Below are 15,966 nucleotides of genomic sequence, written 5' to 3'. Positions count from 1 at the left end.
GCGAGAACTCTCTGGTAACAGCATAAATGTCTGTGTTGGTTGCTTTTGATTTGAAGGTTTCTTTTTTCATTTGTTTGAGCCCATTTCTCCCCCCCCCCTTTTAGTTTACTTTCTTTTTCATATTCTGTAACTAGCAAGCCTTCATTTTTTAAACCTCTTCCATCTTCCTGTGTCTATTTTCCGTACTTTGGATGGAAAGTTTATGGCAGCAAAACTGTCACTCTGGCTACTTCTGCTGCAGCTCTTTCTGCTCTTAGGTCATATATGTTTTGGCCGTTGTGTTATGGACATGATACTAATTGACTGTTTCATGTCCCATTGACTAAGCTTCTCTACCACGCCATTTGATGGACTCGCTGTCCTAGGGCTCTATGCAACTTTCATTTTGCAACTTATACTGCTTAGTTCCGTCTCAATTCTCCAGCGAACTGGATAGCTTAAGTGAATGATCCTACCAGTCTTGAACTTGCTGTGCCTTTATATTTTACTTTTTTTTCTTCTTTATGTTTTTTTCTTCTTTATGGTAGTTTAAGTGGAAAAGAACAAACCCCAGCTATTTGCACCAGCAGCACCATGCGGTATCGTTGTTACCACCAGAGAATACAAAATATAAAGGCACACTGCTTCTTTTATTCTTGGGGGGTGACTGGGGAGATGTGTATCATGAGTCCGCTACTTAGTTGAAGCCTACCTTTTCATTCATATCAGCTTTCAACTTTGCTTAAACTCCAACACGTCTCAGTGAATGTTTTTCTGTCATTTGGTGATAACTTGCAACTCGAGCCATTTGCTGAGCAGTATCAAGTTACGGCCATGGCATGGGAGACGATTGAAAACGTAACAGACTGATGCACAAATGTATAATTCAGAAAGTGCAAGTTTCAGTGACGAAGTATAGTACTTCAAAACTGTGATACGGGCTTTGGACTGATCAAACAATTACAATTGAGAAAATCCATCCTGATAAGCCAGTACCAAAAGTATATCAAGAAAAATACAAAGGGGCAAAACCGAGAGTCGAATATTGTTAACATCTGTTGAGTAACATTGTTGGTGTTGAAATGGTCCATAATGTTGTCATAGAGCCCATACATGAAGAGATGACTAAAAATACGGTTTATAGAAAGCTGCTATGCTTAATGACAGCCACAACATAAATGGTTGGGATTTGTGTTCAGGAAAAAGAAATGGAAAAGCAAAAGCTTCTGTACCAACAAGCCAGGCTCCATGACCGCGGGGCAGCTGAGATGGTGCTGCAGACCATCAGTGCCAGCAAAGGTGAGGCTCGCTGCTCCCCTCAGACTTCTTTATGCCCTAGGAGCACCCTTATTTAAATTCTGCTGATTTAGTCGGTCCCTGAATTTCTTGTTCATCACAAGGTCAGGTGACTTCAGAAAAGCAGGCTCTCATTAACCCAGTCCAACACTGGGTTTTTTTCAGTCCTACTAAAATCTTTATTTCTGTTCATTAAGTTTTGGAAATTCTATCGTGACACAAGCCTAACAAACCATATAAATTAGGGATGGGCAAACGTTTTCTTTGAGAGGCGAGATAATAAAACGTTTTTGGCTTTGCTCGCCTCGAACTCTGCCATAGTAACAGGGAAGCAGCTAGAGACAATACGTAAACAAACTGTGTGGCTGAGTTCCAATAAAACTTTATTTACAAAAACGTATGACAGGCTGGACTTGACCCTTTAGTCCATAGTTTGCTGACCCTTGATGTAAAAGTTTAGACTTTTTAAGTGAGCCCTCCTTAACAATTAAAATACTATTGTATTTTTCAGTGCCAGCCAAGATAATTCTTCTTACATTAGTAATATCTTCTTTGTAGAAACATTTTTACCATAATTTGTAATGGAGTGGAGAAAAAAGTTATGCATTCTGTTATTAAGCACCCCTTTCCCAGATTCCTAAGGTATTTCTATCTCTATTATTGTTTCTTTTTCTGTTTTTTTTTTCTATATTCCATTTCTAAGGTAAGTAGAGGTGAATAACATAAAAATAAAATATACTCAATGATAGACAACTGGTTGGATTTAAAATTTTGTCATTATTGGGCACCTGGCTAGCTTAGTCAGAAGAGCATGTAACTCTTGATCTCAGCCCCATGTTGGGTGTAGAGATTACTAAAAAAAAATAAACTTAAAATTTTGTCATTATTATTTGAATGACTTAAAATTGTGACCAGTCATCCTAATAAAGCAATACTATAAACATAGTAAGATAAAAGTTGAAATGAAATGATAAATGATAGAAGTTGTTCAAACATAATATGGAGAGAAGAGGGGAGAGTAATTTTCCTTGAAATCTTAAGTAGCTCTTATTCATTTCAAGTATTATTTTAATATTCATGATTAATTTTGAATCTTTATAGTTTTAGGTGTCAGTATTTCAAAATTAATTGTTTCTTTTTTTTTAATTTTTTAAAGATTTTATTAGAGAATGCGCATGCAAGCAAGAGGGAGGGGCAGAGGGAGAGGGAGAGAAAGAATCTGAAGCAGACTCTCTACCGAGCATGGAGCCCCATCTCACGACCCTGAGATCACGATCTGAGCTGAAATCAAGAGTTGGATGCTTAACCAACTGAGCCACCCAGGCGCCCCCACCTTTTTTTTTTTTTAATGTCCCCATACAGTTTCCCTTCCTGAATACATCAGACAGAATTTAGTAAAAACATTGATGGGAAAATATGCATTATTATCCTTGAAATGTTTTTGGTACATAAGTCAGTCTGTCCATTGTTAGGCAGATTTGTAGGGGAGTGATAATTTTAAAAGTGTACGTTTTGAGACAGAAATGGTTAATGTAGTAGGTGAAGTGATACAAGGAACGCTATTTTTTGTATTTTTTCAGGTGATACTGGACCAATGGTAGCTGCAACTTTGAAACTTGGAATTGCTATCTTAAATGGTGGCAACTCCACAGTACAGCAGGTAATGTCTTTAAGCCAACCCCATAAAGTGCTCTTCAAACAGATGGACCATATCGTCATTCCATTGAACTGTTCTAGTCATCCTAGAAGAACTATTAGTTGTAAAATTTTTCATTTTCTGTGTAAAAAAAAAAATGCATTTATTTGATGGCCATTTCCTACCAGGATTCAAACATCTAGGTCACACCCTGCCATGTGGGGCACTAAAACGCTCTTGAGAAGTCTGAAGTCCAATCAGATGGTGTCATCATGTGAAATTTGAATTTCATGTGAATAAATCAGCATGAAATGGTTTGTTTTAATAGTGGAGAAAAGTAAATATTCTTATCTCAGGAGCCTAGTTTGGCAACATGTTTTATAGTGTTATACCATCTCTCTCATGTTTTTCTGTATCAGCTTCTGTAATGAGAAAGGACAGTTTATGAACATGGAACTGATAACTGTTGTTTCTTGGGTAAGTTTTGGCAACGCAGGGAAAGGGCTCCCCTACCAGGAAGGGCAGGGTAAGAAGGGAAGGTTAATGAAAATCTTAGGATATTTGACTTCAGGTTGCTGTGAGCCCTAGAAACACGACAGTGGGACAAAGCCCTGAATATGTTCCCAGAAGAACTTTGATTCTAAGAAAAGCAGAGAAAATTTGAAGGTTGCCTTCGGGTTGGTGAAGATTTGGACTAGGTTAAGTTAGCAACCCAGAGTAGCTGAAAAATTCGTCTTTACATTTTTCTCAAATTGCGTGCCTCTTTTTCTGCAAATACAATTGTTACATTTTCAGGCTGGAGGAGTGTATTGGTCTAATCTAAGCCAGGGTGCCTAACTTTTTCTTTTTAATGCCTCTGACAGTTTAGTGAAGCATCTGGACTCCTCTTGGTGTCATGTTTTTAAATTGCAAAGTGAGATCGCACAGGTTTACACAAGAAACCACACCTAGTGAAATGTGGTTATTCAAATATTATAAACAGGTTTTTGATAAAGTAATTTGTGTTCCTTTATGAACTCGTTAAATAAAAGATCTAGTACTTGATCTTATTATTGAGAAGAAATGATTAGTCTAAACATTTTTAAATCACTTCAACAATGACTGTGATATGAAGATCTCTGATATTTCTATTGGTGACGATATCAGGGTCTGTGTTTGTTGCTTATATTAATAGTTGAAAGGAATGCTAAATTTCCATTAGAACTTAGTGAAAATAATGATGTCTTTTTTCCCCATCCAATTTACAGCTGTCCTTTTTTGATTTCCATAGCAAATGACTACATGACTTAAATTTAAAAAAAAAGGAAAACTGAAGAAAGCTTATCTACCCTCTATAATATTTAGCACCAAATAATTTCCCTTTATGTTTTACTTCAAAAGTCCTTAATTATATAGCATATAGATTCAGAAATCCTTGGAGCTGAAAGGAGCCATGAGAGATCATGTAATATACATACTTGTCTATACAGGCTTTTCTTTTTTCTGTAAACCTTCAGATACATATTCTACCACCTCCCTTTAACTCTGAGCCATATTCCTTGTGTTTTAAATTTCCAGTGATTAATAAGTGCTTCATGTTTTATTAGACCAGTAACTTATCACACTCCCCCCAAAATGGCCGGGTGTTTGTGTGTATCTCGGTGTGTACTTACTTGTATGTATGTGTATATGCATGTGAGGTGTATATATATAATACACACACATACACACACGTGTGTGTGCATGCACGCGCAGACACCCAGCCTTTACATATTTAGTAACTTACCTTTCACCCAAATTTCTGGAAACCAAATTGCTACCAAAATGTTGACCCTTTTAGCTCAATCCTATTTAGCACTGATAATAGGAATTATTCACCTCTATTCAAGATTCGGAGAAGAGCAGTATCTTTATTTTCTTCAAGCCTTTGGTGTGTCTTCTATCATTTTATCATCTTGTGGGTACTTCTTGTTTGAAACTTCCAACACATCTGTTCCACATTCAAAGCAGCTGTTTCACTGTAATATATAATAATAAGCTAAGAAGGTAGAGCCGTGCATTGCTCTCGCATTTTTTACTTTTGTGTTTAATCAAAATATTGACCACAGAATCTGGACATCGTTCTGACAACAGAGAAGAAAAATTTAATAGTCAATGATTCCTACCATTCCTTGGGTTTAGAGATCATGATAATAGAAACTAAATTTCTATCTATAACATTAGCATATGGTAGTCAACACTACCCGCATTTAAGGACCTCACTTTTGTATGGAAATCTATGACTAGCATCTTGGTGGACCTTCGTCCCAGTAGGCTTGAACTAAAAAATCTGAATCTTCAAATACTTAAAGAGTGACTAGAAGAGAGTTAAGAGTAGTATTTTTCCCCGGATATTCATGGTGCTTATGATGTTTATGTAAAGCAACTCCCTTGTTCTGAGCCACTTTTATTGACATTGAAATATACAACCATCCTGCCTTGACATGCTCATCACTGTTTCATTGTAAAGTTACGGTCATATTTGTATGCACTGAGTGTTTTTTCATCTTTATCCCAGGATAGAAAGCATATTTTAGTTGTTTCTTATTTAACAAAAAATGAGATTTGTGTTCAGTGGCCCTGTGGTTTATATATTTACTATAGAAAATGCTTGACTACCTCAAGGAGAAAAAGGATGTGGGCTTCTTTCAGAGTCTGGCTGGTCTGATGCAGTCATGTAGGTAAGCACACGCCTCCCTTGTTTTGGTTCTTCTACTCAGTGGATTGTATCTTTCAAAGTTTTTGTTTTACATCGCTGACACCAATGATACAGAGAATATTTTTTAATGATTAAGTACACGTTAAAGTGGGACAATAGAGGATGTCTTATTTTCTATCTTGTTGTTAGCTGTTAGTAATGTCTTAATTATTAACGTACTCACTGTTAATGATGTCTTATCATAGTCTTCCCTATGATTAAATAGGGACCTTGGGGAATTAATGTGTATTCTGCGTACTTGAAAATGAGCAGTGTATGAATTTTAAAAGAGGAGAGGGAAAATTCTGATGAGTTTTATTTGGGAGCTTGTAGACCATTTCGCATTTTCCCTAAAGAAATGATCCTTCACCAACTAATTTATGATAATCAGTGTCTATTTTTTACAGTATTTAAAATCACTCAGACAGCATTTGACAAAGGAATCTGACAGATACTTAATGTAATAAGTTATCCAGCTGGAAAAACATGATTATTATAATTATATTTCAGTGTGTCTGCTAACTTTGTAATGTACTCCCAAAGTTGAAACCCATTAATGCCTTATGTTTGCCTTTCACATGGATCATTTCAGTGCAGACCCTGGGGAGAAACTGGGCTGCTACTAGGAAAGTATGCTTGGTAGACATTGAATTGGGGCATGTCTTCAGCGTATGTTAATATTTGGTTCGCATTTCGTGAAACATGATTTGTAGACACTTGCTCTCCTGAAGAAAGAAGATTTTCTATTAGTCCTCTAAGTGTCTTTCTCCCTGTTATTGTAGTGTCCTCGACCTAAATGCATTTGAGCGACAAAACAAAGCTGAAGGACTTGGAATGGTGACCGAGGAAGGATCAGGTATCAATCACTTAAATTAAAAGGATCAACTGCCCCCCCTTTCCTGAAATGAGTCAGTTACCAATTACCTTTTCAATACAAAGAGATACAAGGTTATTTTTAAGTAGCCAAAATGCTTATGTGATTCATTTAAAAGTTCATAATTGCACACTCCCTCAGATCACACCCAAAACTCAACCTTCCCTGTTGGCCATTAACTCCTTTTTGTTCCAGACCTACTGTAGGTCACCTTTCCCCTAGTTGGGTGGTAGATCAAGATCCCTTATTAGATAATGAATTATCTGTAAAATTATAAAGCACATGGATGAACCAAGTTAGAGAATGTTTGACTTCTTGTGGCTACTTTGGCAAACTGCCCAACTCTCAGATTCTTCTGTCTCCTTAGAATAGTGATGCTTTGGGATCCTTCCATTAACATTATTTCAACTGTCTCCTCCCTTTTAGAACAGATATCTCATACATCCATATGTCTTTGCAAGTCCAAATTTGATGAAAATAATTAAGGAGTCATTTTTAATGTTTAAATAATCCCGATCACTTAATTTACATGTGCACAAATAGAATGACTCACATAATCTTAAAGTTTTTTTTTTTCTCTGTAAATAGATGTGCATATAAACTAGAAAATTTAGCACACAGGACATTTAAAGCAGAAATAACTATTGCTGCACTTTCATTTCAGTATTTATTAAGAAAAAATCTTCAATATTTTTTTGTCTTGATTTGCTTTTATTCTTTTGTGTTTGACTTTTTTCAATTAATTTATCTTCAGTGAGGCCCTGTGTGTTTATCTGTTTTTGTTTGCTTGGTCTTGTTTGGAGTGGTCATCTTATCAATAAGTGATTAGTTTTGGAGCATCAGATCTTTGATAAAACTAATCTTGTTGCAAAAAAAATAAATTTTATCCCATCTGTCATTTGTAGTCTGTTTACCTTTCTGGAATATTTTAGAAATAACTGATCTCTCTAATTATTTCCATGTATTTTTGTTCTCACAATAGGTAAAAAGAATTAGCTGCATATTTCTTACTGTTTTCTAAAAATTATCACTTATGTATATTCTAATGCTTCTACTGTACAGCTCCTGTGTGCTTTTGTTTTCTGCTTGACATTTGAATGTATAGGTTCAATCATCAACTGTCAGTCCTACAGTTACCTAATTGTGTTAGCTAACTTGAAGGAAAATTGCCAGCAGCGGTCTAAACTTAAATTTTCCAAAATGAATATCCAGCTAAATCTCTTCATTATTAAGGGTTGTGTCAACAGTTATAACACCCAGCCTGAGGGCCCCATCTAGAGAATTCAGAGTCCTTACAAATCTCAAGGCCCATTACCTGCCTGCCTCTGGGGTCTCCAGGAAGCCCTGGGCATTTTCCTTTAGCTGTAAAGTGCCTGAGAATGAATGAATTCTCTGTCCAAAGTCTGACTTCCCTGTCTTGGAATTAGAAATCAATTTCATTTTTCCCTACAGTTATTACTTAATGTTCCAGAGGCATGAACACAGGCCCATTAATCATTCTTCATCATTGTTCATATCGGCTCACGCAGGACCAGTGGCCCCCGGCAGGCTTAGTTTACTGGGTCTCCTGTCCTTTGTCAGCCAGATGCAGACTGGAGTAATATTCGTGAGTCCCAGCTCAGAAATCACTTGGTGAGAATGACCATTCTGATGCGAGAATTAGTCCCATCTCTCAATATGAGATTGATTTGATTTGTTTATTCTTTTTCAACACACACAAATAATTGCCCAAACTGATTAACACTTTTTCTATTTTACTTCCTTACAAACAGCAAGGCAAAAACAACATCTCAACTTCTTTTTTTCCCCATTTCCTTTTCCGTCGACTGTAAATGTACTTTCCTCCCTTCCTCAGTCATCACACATGAGCGTGGTAATTATTACAAATGATCTGCCTTTTCTTTATTTGCTCCTTCATTTGTCCTTAGCTTTGTGTATAGTCTTGACAGTGACAGTTTTTGTGTGTGTGTGCATTTCTTCCTTTTATAGACTGTTTAACGAATAGATCATTTCATTTCCATCATCATGCATCCTTTTATTTTGAAACTCATATACCAAGCTTTCCTTTTTATTTCTTTCCATGAGGATGTGCAGTTATTAACATATTAGTCACAGAGGGGCGAGAAGCATTTCAGTTAACGTTTCTGGATTTGTTTTGTTCCGTTTCTTTCGTTTTCAAAAAATTCTGGTGGATCCAGTGTTTGCAACTGTTGTGTAAATGAATGAATCATAGATGTGTGCGGTAGTCTCCATGTGACGTTTCTGTCTTGGACACACTGTGGCTTTATGGCTGCACCAGTGGGTGCATGGGAAAATCAGTGGTGATCTGGTTAGGGGTGGGGTGGGGAGACTGGGACTGGCTGAGTCTCCTCGTGGCCAGGGGGCTCTGCCAGTTTCCTTCCAAATGTTGAGAGATCTACAGAGTTTTACTCCAGTCCTTTGAAAACATCACACATTAAAAACCTTCTTAACATAAAAACTGTTTTTCATTCTTGAGACTGACTTCGAAGATTGGTAGAAACAGTTGCAAACTAATGTAATAACACAGATGGTAGTTTCTAAAAGACATGATAGGCAATGGTAATAAGCAAGGGATGAGATTTTTGAAGAGATCAAATTGTGCTCTCTGAATATTCTGGCTTGCCTTTTTCAAGAGGTCAATTAGGACACACAATGGTAATTCAGTCGCTCTACGAATAATGTACTTCCCAAATTAAGAATGCCTAGGGCAGCTCTGTCTTTTGGCATATTTTAAAAATTTCTGTGACATGCCCATTCTTTTGTTTAAGGGTCTACAGAAGTTAAGAAAAGTTTGTACCCTCATAGAAGAAGGAAAATCGATCATCCCTCCCAGAATACATAGAGAAGGTTGAAAAATCTCAATCTGTTATCTTCAGAGCCTGAGGCCCAAACAGTATAAACTCAGCCCTGAGAGAATAATCTGATGATCTGACTTTTCTCCATCCTAACCAGCTGTCTCTATTAGGCTAAATCTCTTCCTGATGATGATAAGAATGATTGTAAATTATATAGCCATGCCAAGTGTTTAATTTAAATATACCTTTCTGATACCTACAACCACCAGTATGATATTGTCCCCATTTTATAGGTAAAGAGACTGAGGGGTGGAAAGGTTACATGGCTTGTCCAGTATCACACAGTGTAATGGCAGGGTCAAGACTGAAATGCAGGCCTTCTGCCTCCCACTGTTACCAATTGCACAAGCCAGTCCCTTCCTCCATCTTTTGATATCTTCCCGGGGCTTATTTTATACTCACCGTATTGGGTTAGGTAGTATTTTTTGCTTCTTTACTTATTGCTCATTCCTCCCTTCAAAGACACTAATCTATTGCCAACTTTTGCACTTAATGTTGAAGTTGTAAAATCACTTTGGAACTTTGTATGGTTACACGTGATACTCCTAATCTTGTTTTGAGATACCATTGGGAAATACATGCCTTTTTAAGGTTTGTATGTAAGGATTTCAGACTAATCATTTAACACTCCTTTTTCCACTGCTGTTACCATCCTGTAAGTTTGCCAGTATTTACTATCCCTTCTTCCTAAATTTCCCCCGTTTCTACAAAAGCCAGGACCTCCCACTTGTTTTAAAAAAAAAAACAAAAAAACAAAACAAAACAAAAAAACCAGTTTTCCTTCACAGGTGTGTTTAGTAGATTTGTGATGTGCTCGGTGTTGTCCTCTCTGTATATTTTTTAGTCATATGTGTTTTCCTTTAACATATAATGAAGTTCAAAACCAAAAACCTATATGAATATTTAAAATTTCATTCCATCCTTGGATTTTTTTTTTTTCTCAGAACCATTAAACCTCATCACGAAGTCATTATGAGCTTGAAAGTGCAATTTTTCTTCTTTCAAACTTCTTGGAATGTAGTAGAAGATATTTTATTTTTTGATCCTCTGGCAGTGGTCCTAGACTTTATCAGCAAGATGAAATCTTGAAGCTGATCTCATCCCTCAGAAATTGTTTGATTTTTAAAAATTCTGTATTAAAACATTAACTACCAATTAACCTAAGTTTCCATCTGTATCTGATAATGCGCTAAATCGAGGTTCTTACTTGGTGTGTTTATAGTGACCTCATCAAGTCTGTATGCAGTTGCAGCAAAAGAATTGTTAATTAAAACAATGATTAACACAATCTCTCAATATTGGCTGTCCTAATTTTTTGTTAGTAGTGAAGTTACTCAGTACTTTAATTATGTATTGGCTATCTCCCACCCCAGGTTTGCAAAGTCCAACACAAGTGTAGTTCAGCTTACCCCCTGAATTCTGACTACACTGCTCTGCCTTTCCTGTGGGTCAAGTTTCTTGTCAAGGAAAGCCTGTGATGTTAATTCACGACACTAATTAGATTTTTCTAACATCCCTGCACAGTTTTTAAACAGTAAAGCCCAGATCGAAATTGGAGTGGCTGTTGTGTGCTAGACGCTGTCCTAGGCATCGGAGTTCTTTATGGGCTCAGCCTCGTGTAGACAGACTTGTAAACAAATAACTTCGAAACCCATGATCTGTGTGTGTATGAGTGAACTGAGTTGAAGTACTTGGCTGCCAGGCTTATGGGGAAGGATCACAGGAGAAGTAACAGATGGCCTGAAGTAGGTGTTTACCTGGTAAAGAAGAAAGGCAAAGGAAGACATTTCCATGGAAGGGAACCGCATATGCAATGCTGAAGGTACAAAGCATGACAAAGAACATCACTGACCTAATATGGTTGGAGAGAAATAGACTAGAGGGGAAAGATAGTTTGTGGGACCCTGTGAAAGCCTTTTGTGCCATGCCAAGGAATTCCATGCTTCCTTTCTGAGGCCACAAAGAGCCATTTGGTAAGTAACACATCAGTAGTATCCACCTGACAGCAAGTTCCTAGCATCCATTGTTCAAACCAGCAACATTAAAGTGCACAGATTATTCATTCCTCAGTAATGCTAGCATGCTAAATAGACTGAGTCTTCTAAGGATAGTGAGCAGCATGATTTCCTTCATGGAAGTTGCGGAGCTTTGAGGTTATGTTTAGTGATAGATTGAGGGAATTTTTGAGAGTATATTTTTTGTAATTACTGTTAAGGAATCCATCTGTTTATTGGGAGAGCGTTATAATTAAATTGCCTATGAATGTTGTAGGCAAGAGTGCATAAGATGGATATCACAATCTGAGGGTAGGGAGATCAGTTAGGATGTTGGTGGATGGAATGGATGAACAGTAAGAATTCCAGTTAGAGTAATGGGAGCTGAAAGGCATTAAGAAGAGGTTATAAGAGAAATAATCTGCAAATCACATTTGAAAGCAAAGGGATGTCTTCCTCCATAGCTAACGTGTACTTTAATTCTGTTATCCGTGGGACATACCTAATTTATTTCACATAGTGGTCATTTTTGCTGTCTTGGGATCTGAAAGAGGAATACATTTTATGCACTGGTGTCAAGTTGAGTTCAGGGAATATGTAGATTATTTATTACATCCACAACCCACTGAAAGTCTATATTTTAGAAACCTAGGTCTTTTGAACCTATGACTTCATGTTGTTAAAATGTCACTTTTATTCCTATTGTGCTTTGCATATTTCACAGCAATTATACTTGCCCAAACCAATTTTATTCTCCCAATAACCCTATAAAGTAAGGAGTTCTGGAGATTGTTCATTCGCATATCAAAATGATGAAACAGAGGCTCAGAAAGGTGAATTGACTTTCCCAAGGCCACATATCTGGAAGATGGGTTTCCTTAGGTTCTAAAATTGATTAAAAACAAGGAGGAGTTCACAATTTAACTAACATATGGTGCACGTAGTCAATGATTGTTAGCCAAAGAGCTTATCGATTACTGATGTGAGCTTTAGGAATTTTAGAAACTATAGAATACTGGACTCAGAAAGACCTTATGATATTGAAATGACCTGTTCATTGCCTATCTTTTCCATTAGACTATGAACTTCAGGTTCAGGTTTGTGTCTGTTAGTCTTTATATGCCCAGGACCTCACAAGGTGCCTAGCGTAGAGGTGACACTTAATGAAGGTTTATTGAAATTTACTTGACTCAAACCCTCTACTAGTTAATAGCTATAGGACGTTAGTCAAGTTACTTAATTTCTCAGTTGTTTACTGAACCACAAGATGGGATTCATGTCACCCGATTCATAGCATTATTGCAAACCTGAAATGACATGATGAGAAAATATATCTAGCACAATGCCTAGCGCACTGTAGTCACTAACTAAACGTTAATCGTGAATCCATTTAAAAAATTGTATCCCTTGTTGGTTGAGTGGTAGTATAATTTAAGCAGCCAGTTAAACCATTTAAGCGGTGACATTAAAATCGCCCACGTGGAATCAAATACCTGACTTTTCACTATTTAAAAATATTTTTATCTTTCAGTTTTGCCATTGCATAAAATAGGTATTTGAGTCCTCTGAAGATCAATGATCAGAACTATTTCTTCCATGGCAGTGGCGGGGTGGGGGATGGTGGGGAAACACTGTTGAGTTCCACTTAACAAGCTTTTGTAGGGAGTTCTTTGATGCAACCAGTCTTCTATTCCATGCTTCTCACCCTTTTAGCTTTCCATTACTGGAGATGTTGCCATGAAAAGACCTTACAACAAAGAGGATCTTAGTCTTCTGGTTTATTTATCCTAATTCAATTGTTTTTATATATCTACTAGGTAGTCTTTTCACTCATCGCATTCATTTTTTTAACAATTATTGATAACTTTTAGCAATTAATAACAATTAAACCAAGCCCCTCAAGGCCACAATGTTGGACTATGACCATCGATGTTTTAGGTAACCAATAAACACTTAAGCAAACCCTCGTGTACTTTTCTGTTAATTAGATAAACCAATTGTGAGTGGAACAGTGACCTTTAAAAGTGATAGATTTTTAAGGGGCGCTTGGGTGGCTCAGTCGGTTGAGCATCTAGCTCTTGGTTTCATCTCAGGTCATGATCTCATGGGTCGTGAGATCGAGCTGCACATTGGGCTCCACACTCAGTGGGGAGTCTGCTTGAAGATTCTCTCCCTGTGGCCCTCCCCTCACTTGCTTTCTCTCTCACTCACTCTCTCAAATAAAAAATAAATAAATCTTTTAAAAAATAAAAAGGGATTAGATTTTTTAAAATAGGAATTAATTTTACTGAGAGCTTGAACAAAAGAAAGTCTACTAATATTATTTCCAAGTGAAAATGTATGTTTTTGAGAGTATTTCAGTCCATTAAAATTGGCTTTTTAGAAATAATAAACACATTTAATAAGTATGTTCAAATAACCATATTCACCACCTAGGCATGTTGTTCCCATCTTTATTTAGTGTTACTGCCACTGCTACTAAAAACTGTAACCTTTCCACAATTTCTAAAAATGGTCTCACAAATTATGAAGAACTAGTGAGGTAGACAGTGCACATGTTCTCATTTCATAGATGAGAACACTGAGGCACAAAAAAAACCCATCTCATCATCAGCAACAGTATTGAAATAACTCTCTCTTTATTACACTATTAGAAATCATAAGCCCCTTATAATTAAAAATGAAACCAAAGGAATGCCCTTTATCATATTCACATTTGGCCATCACGCAGCTATTACAAATAATATTTTAAGAACATCAGAGCACTTTCAACTACATTTTACTCCATTTCGTTATGTTATTAATCTTGGTTTCCATCTTACAATGGAATTTCTTTTGCATACATCACAAAATAGACTGTTGATCCTGTACCTTCTGCAGACATAAAGCCATCATCCATCTCTGTTACTGTACCACTTACATGCAGCATGGGGAATGGCAGCATTTTAATCAGATAGTAATGTGTCCATTAAGCAATAGCATCCCAGTTTATACCTCGTATCACCTGATGGTAAATAAAGGCTTGGCCGCCCCCTCCCCCCCCACTCTCCTCTCCCTGTTGTTCTGCTGTGTGCTGCGTGTTCTTATGTGAGTAAAGTTACTTGTATGTGTTTTGGTATATAGTCATGGAAATACTGTGCATGCAGACAGTAAATAGAGCCTTATGTTATAAATCAGTGTGCATTGTGCAGAGCATTTTTAGGAACACAGGTAGACTATATATTTTTTTCATTGTTAACCTTTCTGAATACTTTCTATCAAGGGTTACTTATTCCACATTGAGTATATGAACATTGAAAGTACATGGTCTATTGATGAAATTTTCTAGAAAAAAAAAAAATTTTAGATGGGCTCACAAGGAGAGAGTCAGTAAGTCTGTGTAACTAGCTCATAATATTTTGATTTAAATATCATGTTAAAGACTCCTCTGGGGCGCCTGGGTGGCTCAGTTGGTTAAGCGACTGCCTTTGGCTCAGGTCATGATCCTGGAGTCCCTGGATCGAGTCCCGCATCGGGCTCCCTGCTCAGCGGGGGGTCTGCTTCTCCCTCTGACCCTCTTCCCTCTCGTGCTCTCTGTCTCTCATTCTCTCTCTCAAATAAATAAATAAAATCTTTAAAAAAAAAAAAGACTCTTCTGATTCAAATAGTTCATGGAAAGATAGTAAGTATCATCAGTGAAGAGTTTAGTTTATTAGCCTAGACTGTTCTCCCTTTCTTTGCTATATCCCGCCATGAATGTAGACACTGAGGAATGGGCTTATCAGCCATGGACTGAGATTCACAGCAATGTGCCCTTAAACTTGAACTTGCCACACGACTAATCTGTATGCATGGTGATTTTAGTTTGGTCACCAAATATCATATCTTGCAGGGAAACCAGTACAGTGATTTTATGTACTTTTTTTAATGTTTATATTAGTTTTCAAAATGGTTTTGCTTCCTAACCCTCCCATTATATGAAGCCTCTCACTTTGAAAGTCACAGACTGCAGACTGGTAAGTCCATCAGCTCTCTGTCCTTATAATCATTCATAATTTATTTAAAGTAAACACATGGTCATTGCATAGTTTTCTTTCTTGGCCCAAAGTATTTCCTCCAGTCTGAAAAGTTATTATCATTTTTTTTAAAGACATAAGTACATTCATCCACTTGCTGAACAACATTTTTGTGTCATTTTGATTTCTAAACAACAAATTTAGATGCCAGAGCATACACTCATAACGTTGAACATTTTTCCACTGACACTCTATGCTTTTAAAATCAACTTTCATTTGTGTGGTGCTGTTTTTCTGTTTGTTTCTTTCTTTGTGTTTTTGCTTTCAGAGTGACTTGTGATCAAGATACATTTTGACTGAAATGTAGGTAAAATATCTGAACCCTTTTCTGAGGTGTCATGCTTGCCTCACAAATATAGTTTTTTTTAATGGTGCTGAGTAGCTTCTGTAGCTCTAAGATAGCCTTCTTTTCATCTTTCCTGCTTAGATTTACTCACAGAGCATGAGCCACCAAAGTCTTTCTTTTGGTTTAATATTTATAATTAGGTCTGTTCACCAGTTCTCTCTCCTCTGGAAGTCATGCTCCAACCAATGACGTCT

General features: G+C 36.9%; 1 protein-coding gene across 1 annotated transcript in view; it reads left to right on the top strand.

The window, feature by feature from the left end:
- The window catches only part of RYR2 (ryanodine receptor 2), a 736,030-nt gene that overhangs the window by 659,877 nt on the left and 60,187 nt on the right, over positions 1–15,966 (top strand). Inside the window, exons 82-85 of the mRNA XM_064594590.1 lie at positions 1,179–1,278; positions 2,856–2,935; positions 5,534–5,610; positions 6,410–6,483. Of these exons, the coding sequence (XP_064450660.1) occupies positions 1,179–1,278; positions 2,856–2,935; positions 5,534–5,610; positions 6,410–6,483 (331 nt within the window). The remainder of the gene's footprint in view (positions 1–1,178; positions 1,279–2,855; positions 2,936–5,533; positions 5,611–6,409; positions 6,484–15,966) is intronic.

Source organism: Mirounga angustirostris, unplaced genomic scaffold (genome assembly GCF_029215605.1).
Source record: "Mirounga angustirostris isolate CCGP_5_RB_7025 unplaced genomic scaffold, mMirAng1.0.hap1 SCAF_6, whole genome shotgun sequence".
Lineage (NCBI taxonomy): Eukaryota > Metazoa > Chordata > Mammalia > Carnivora > Phocidae > Mirounga > Mirounga angustirostris.
The sequence above is the reverse complement of the archived record's forward strand: the minus strand, read 5'-3'. Positions and strand labels throughout refer to the sequence as shown.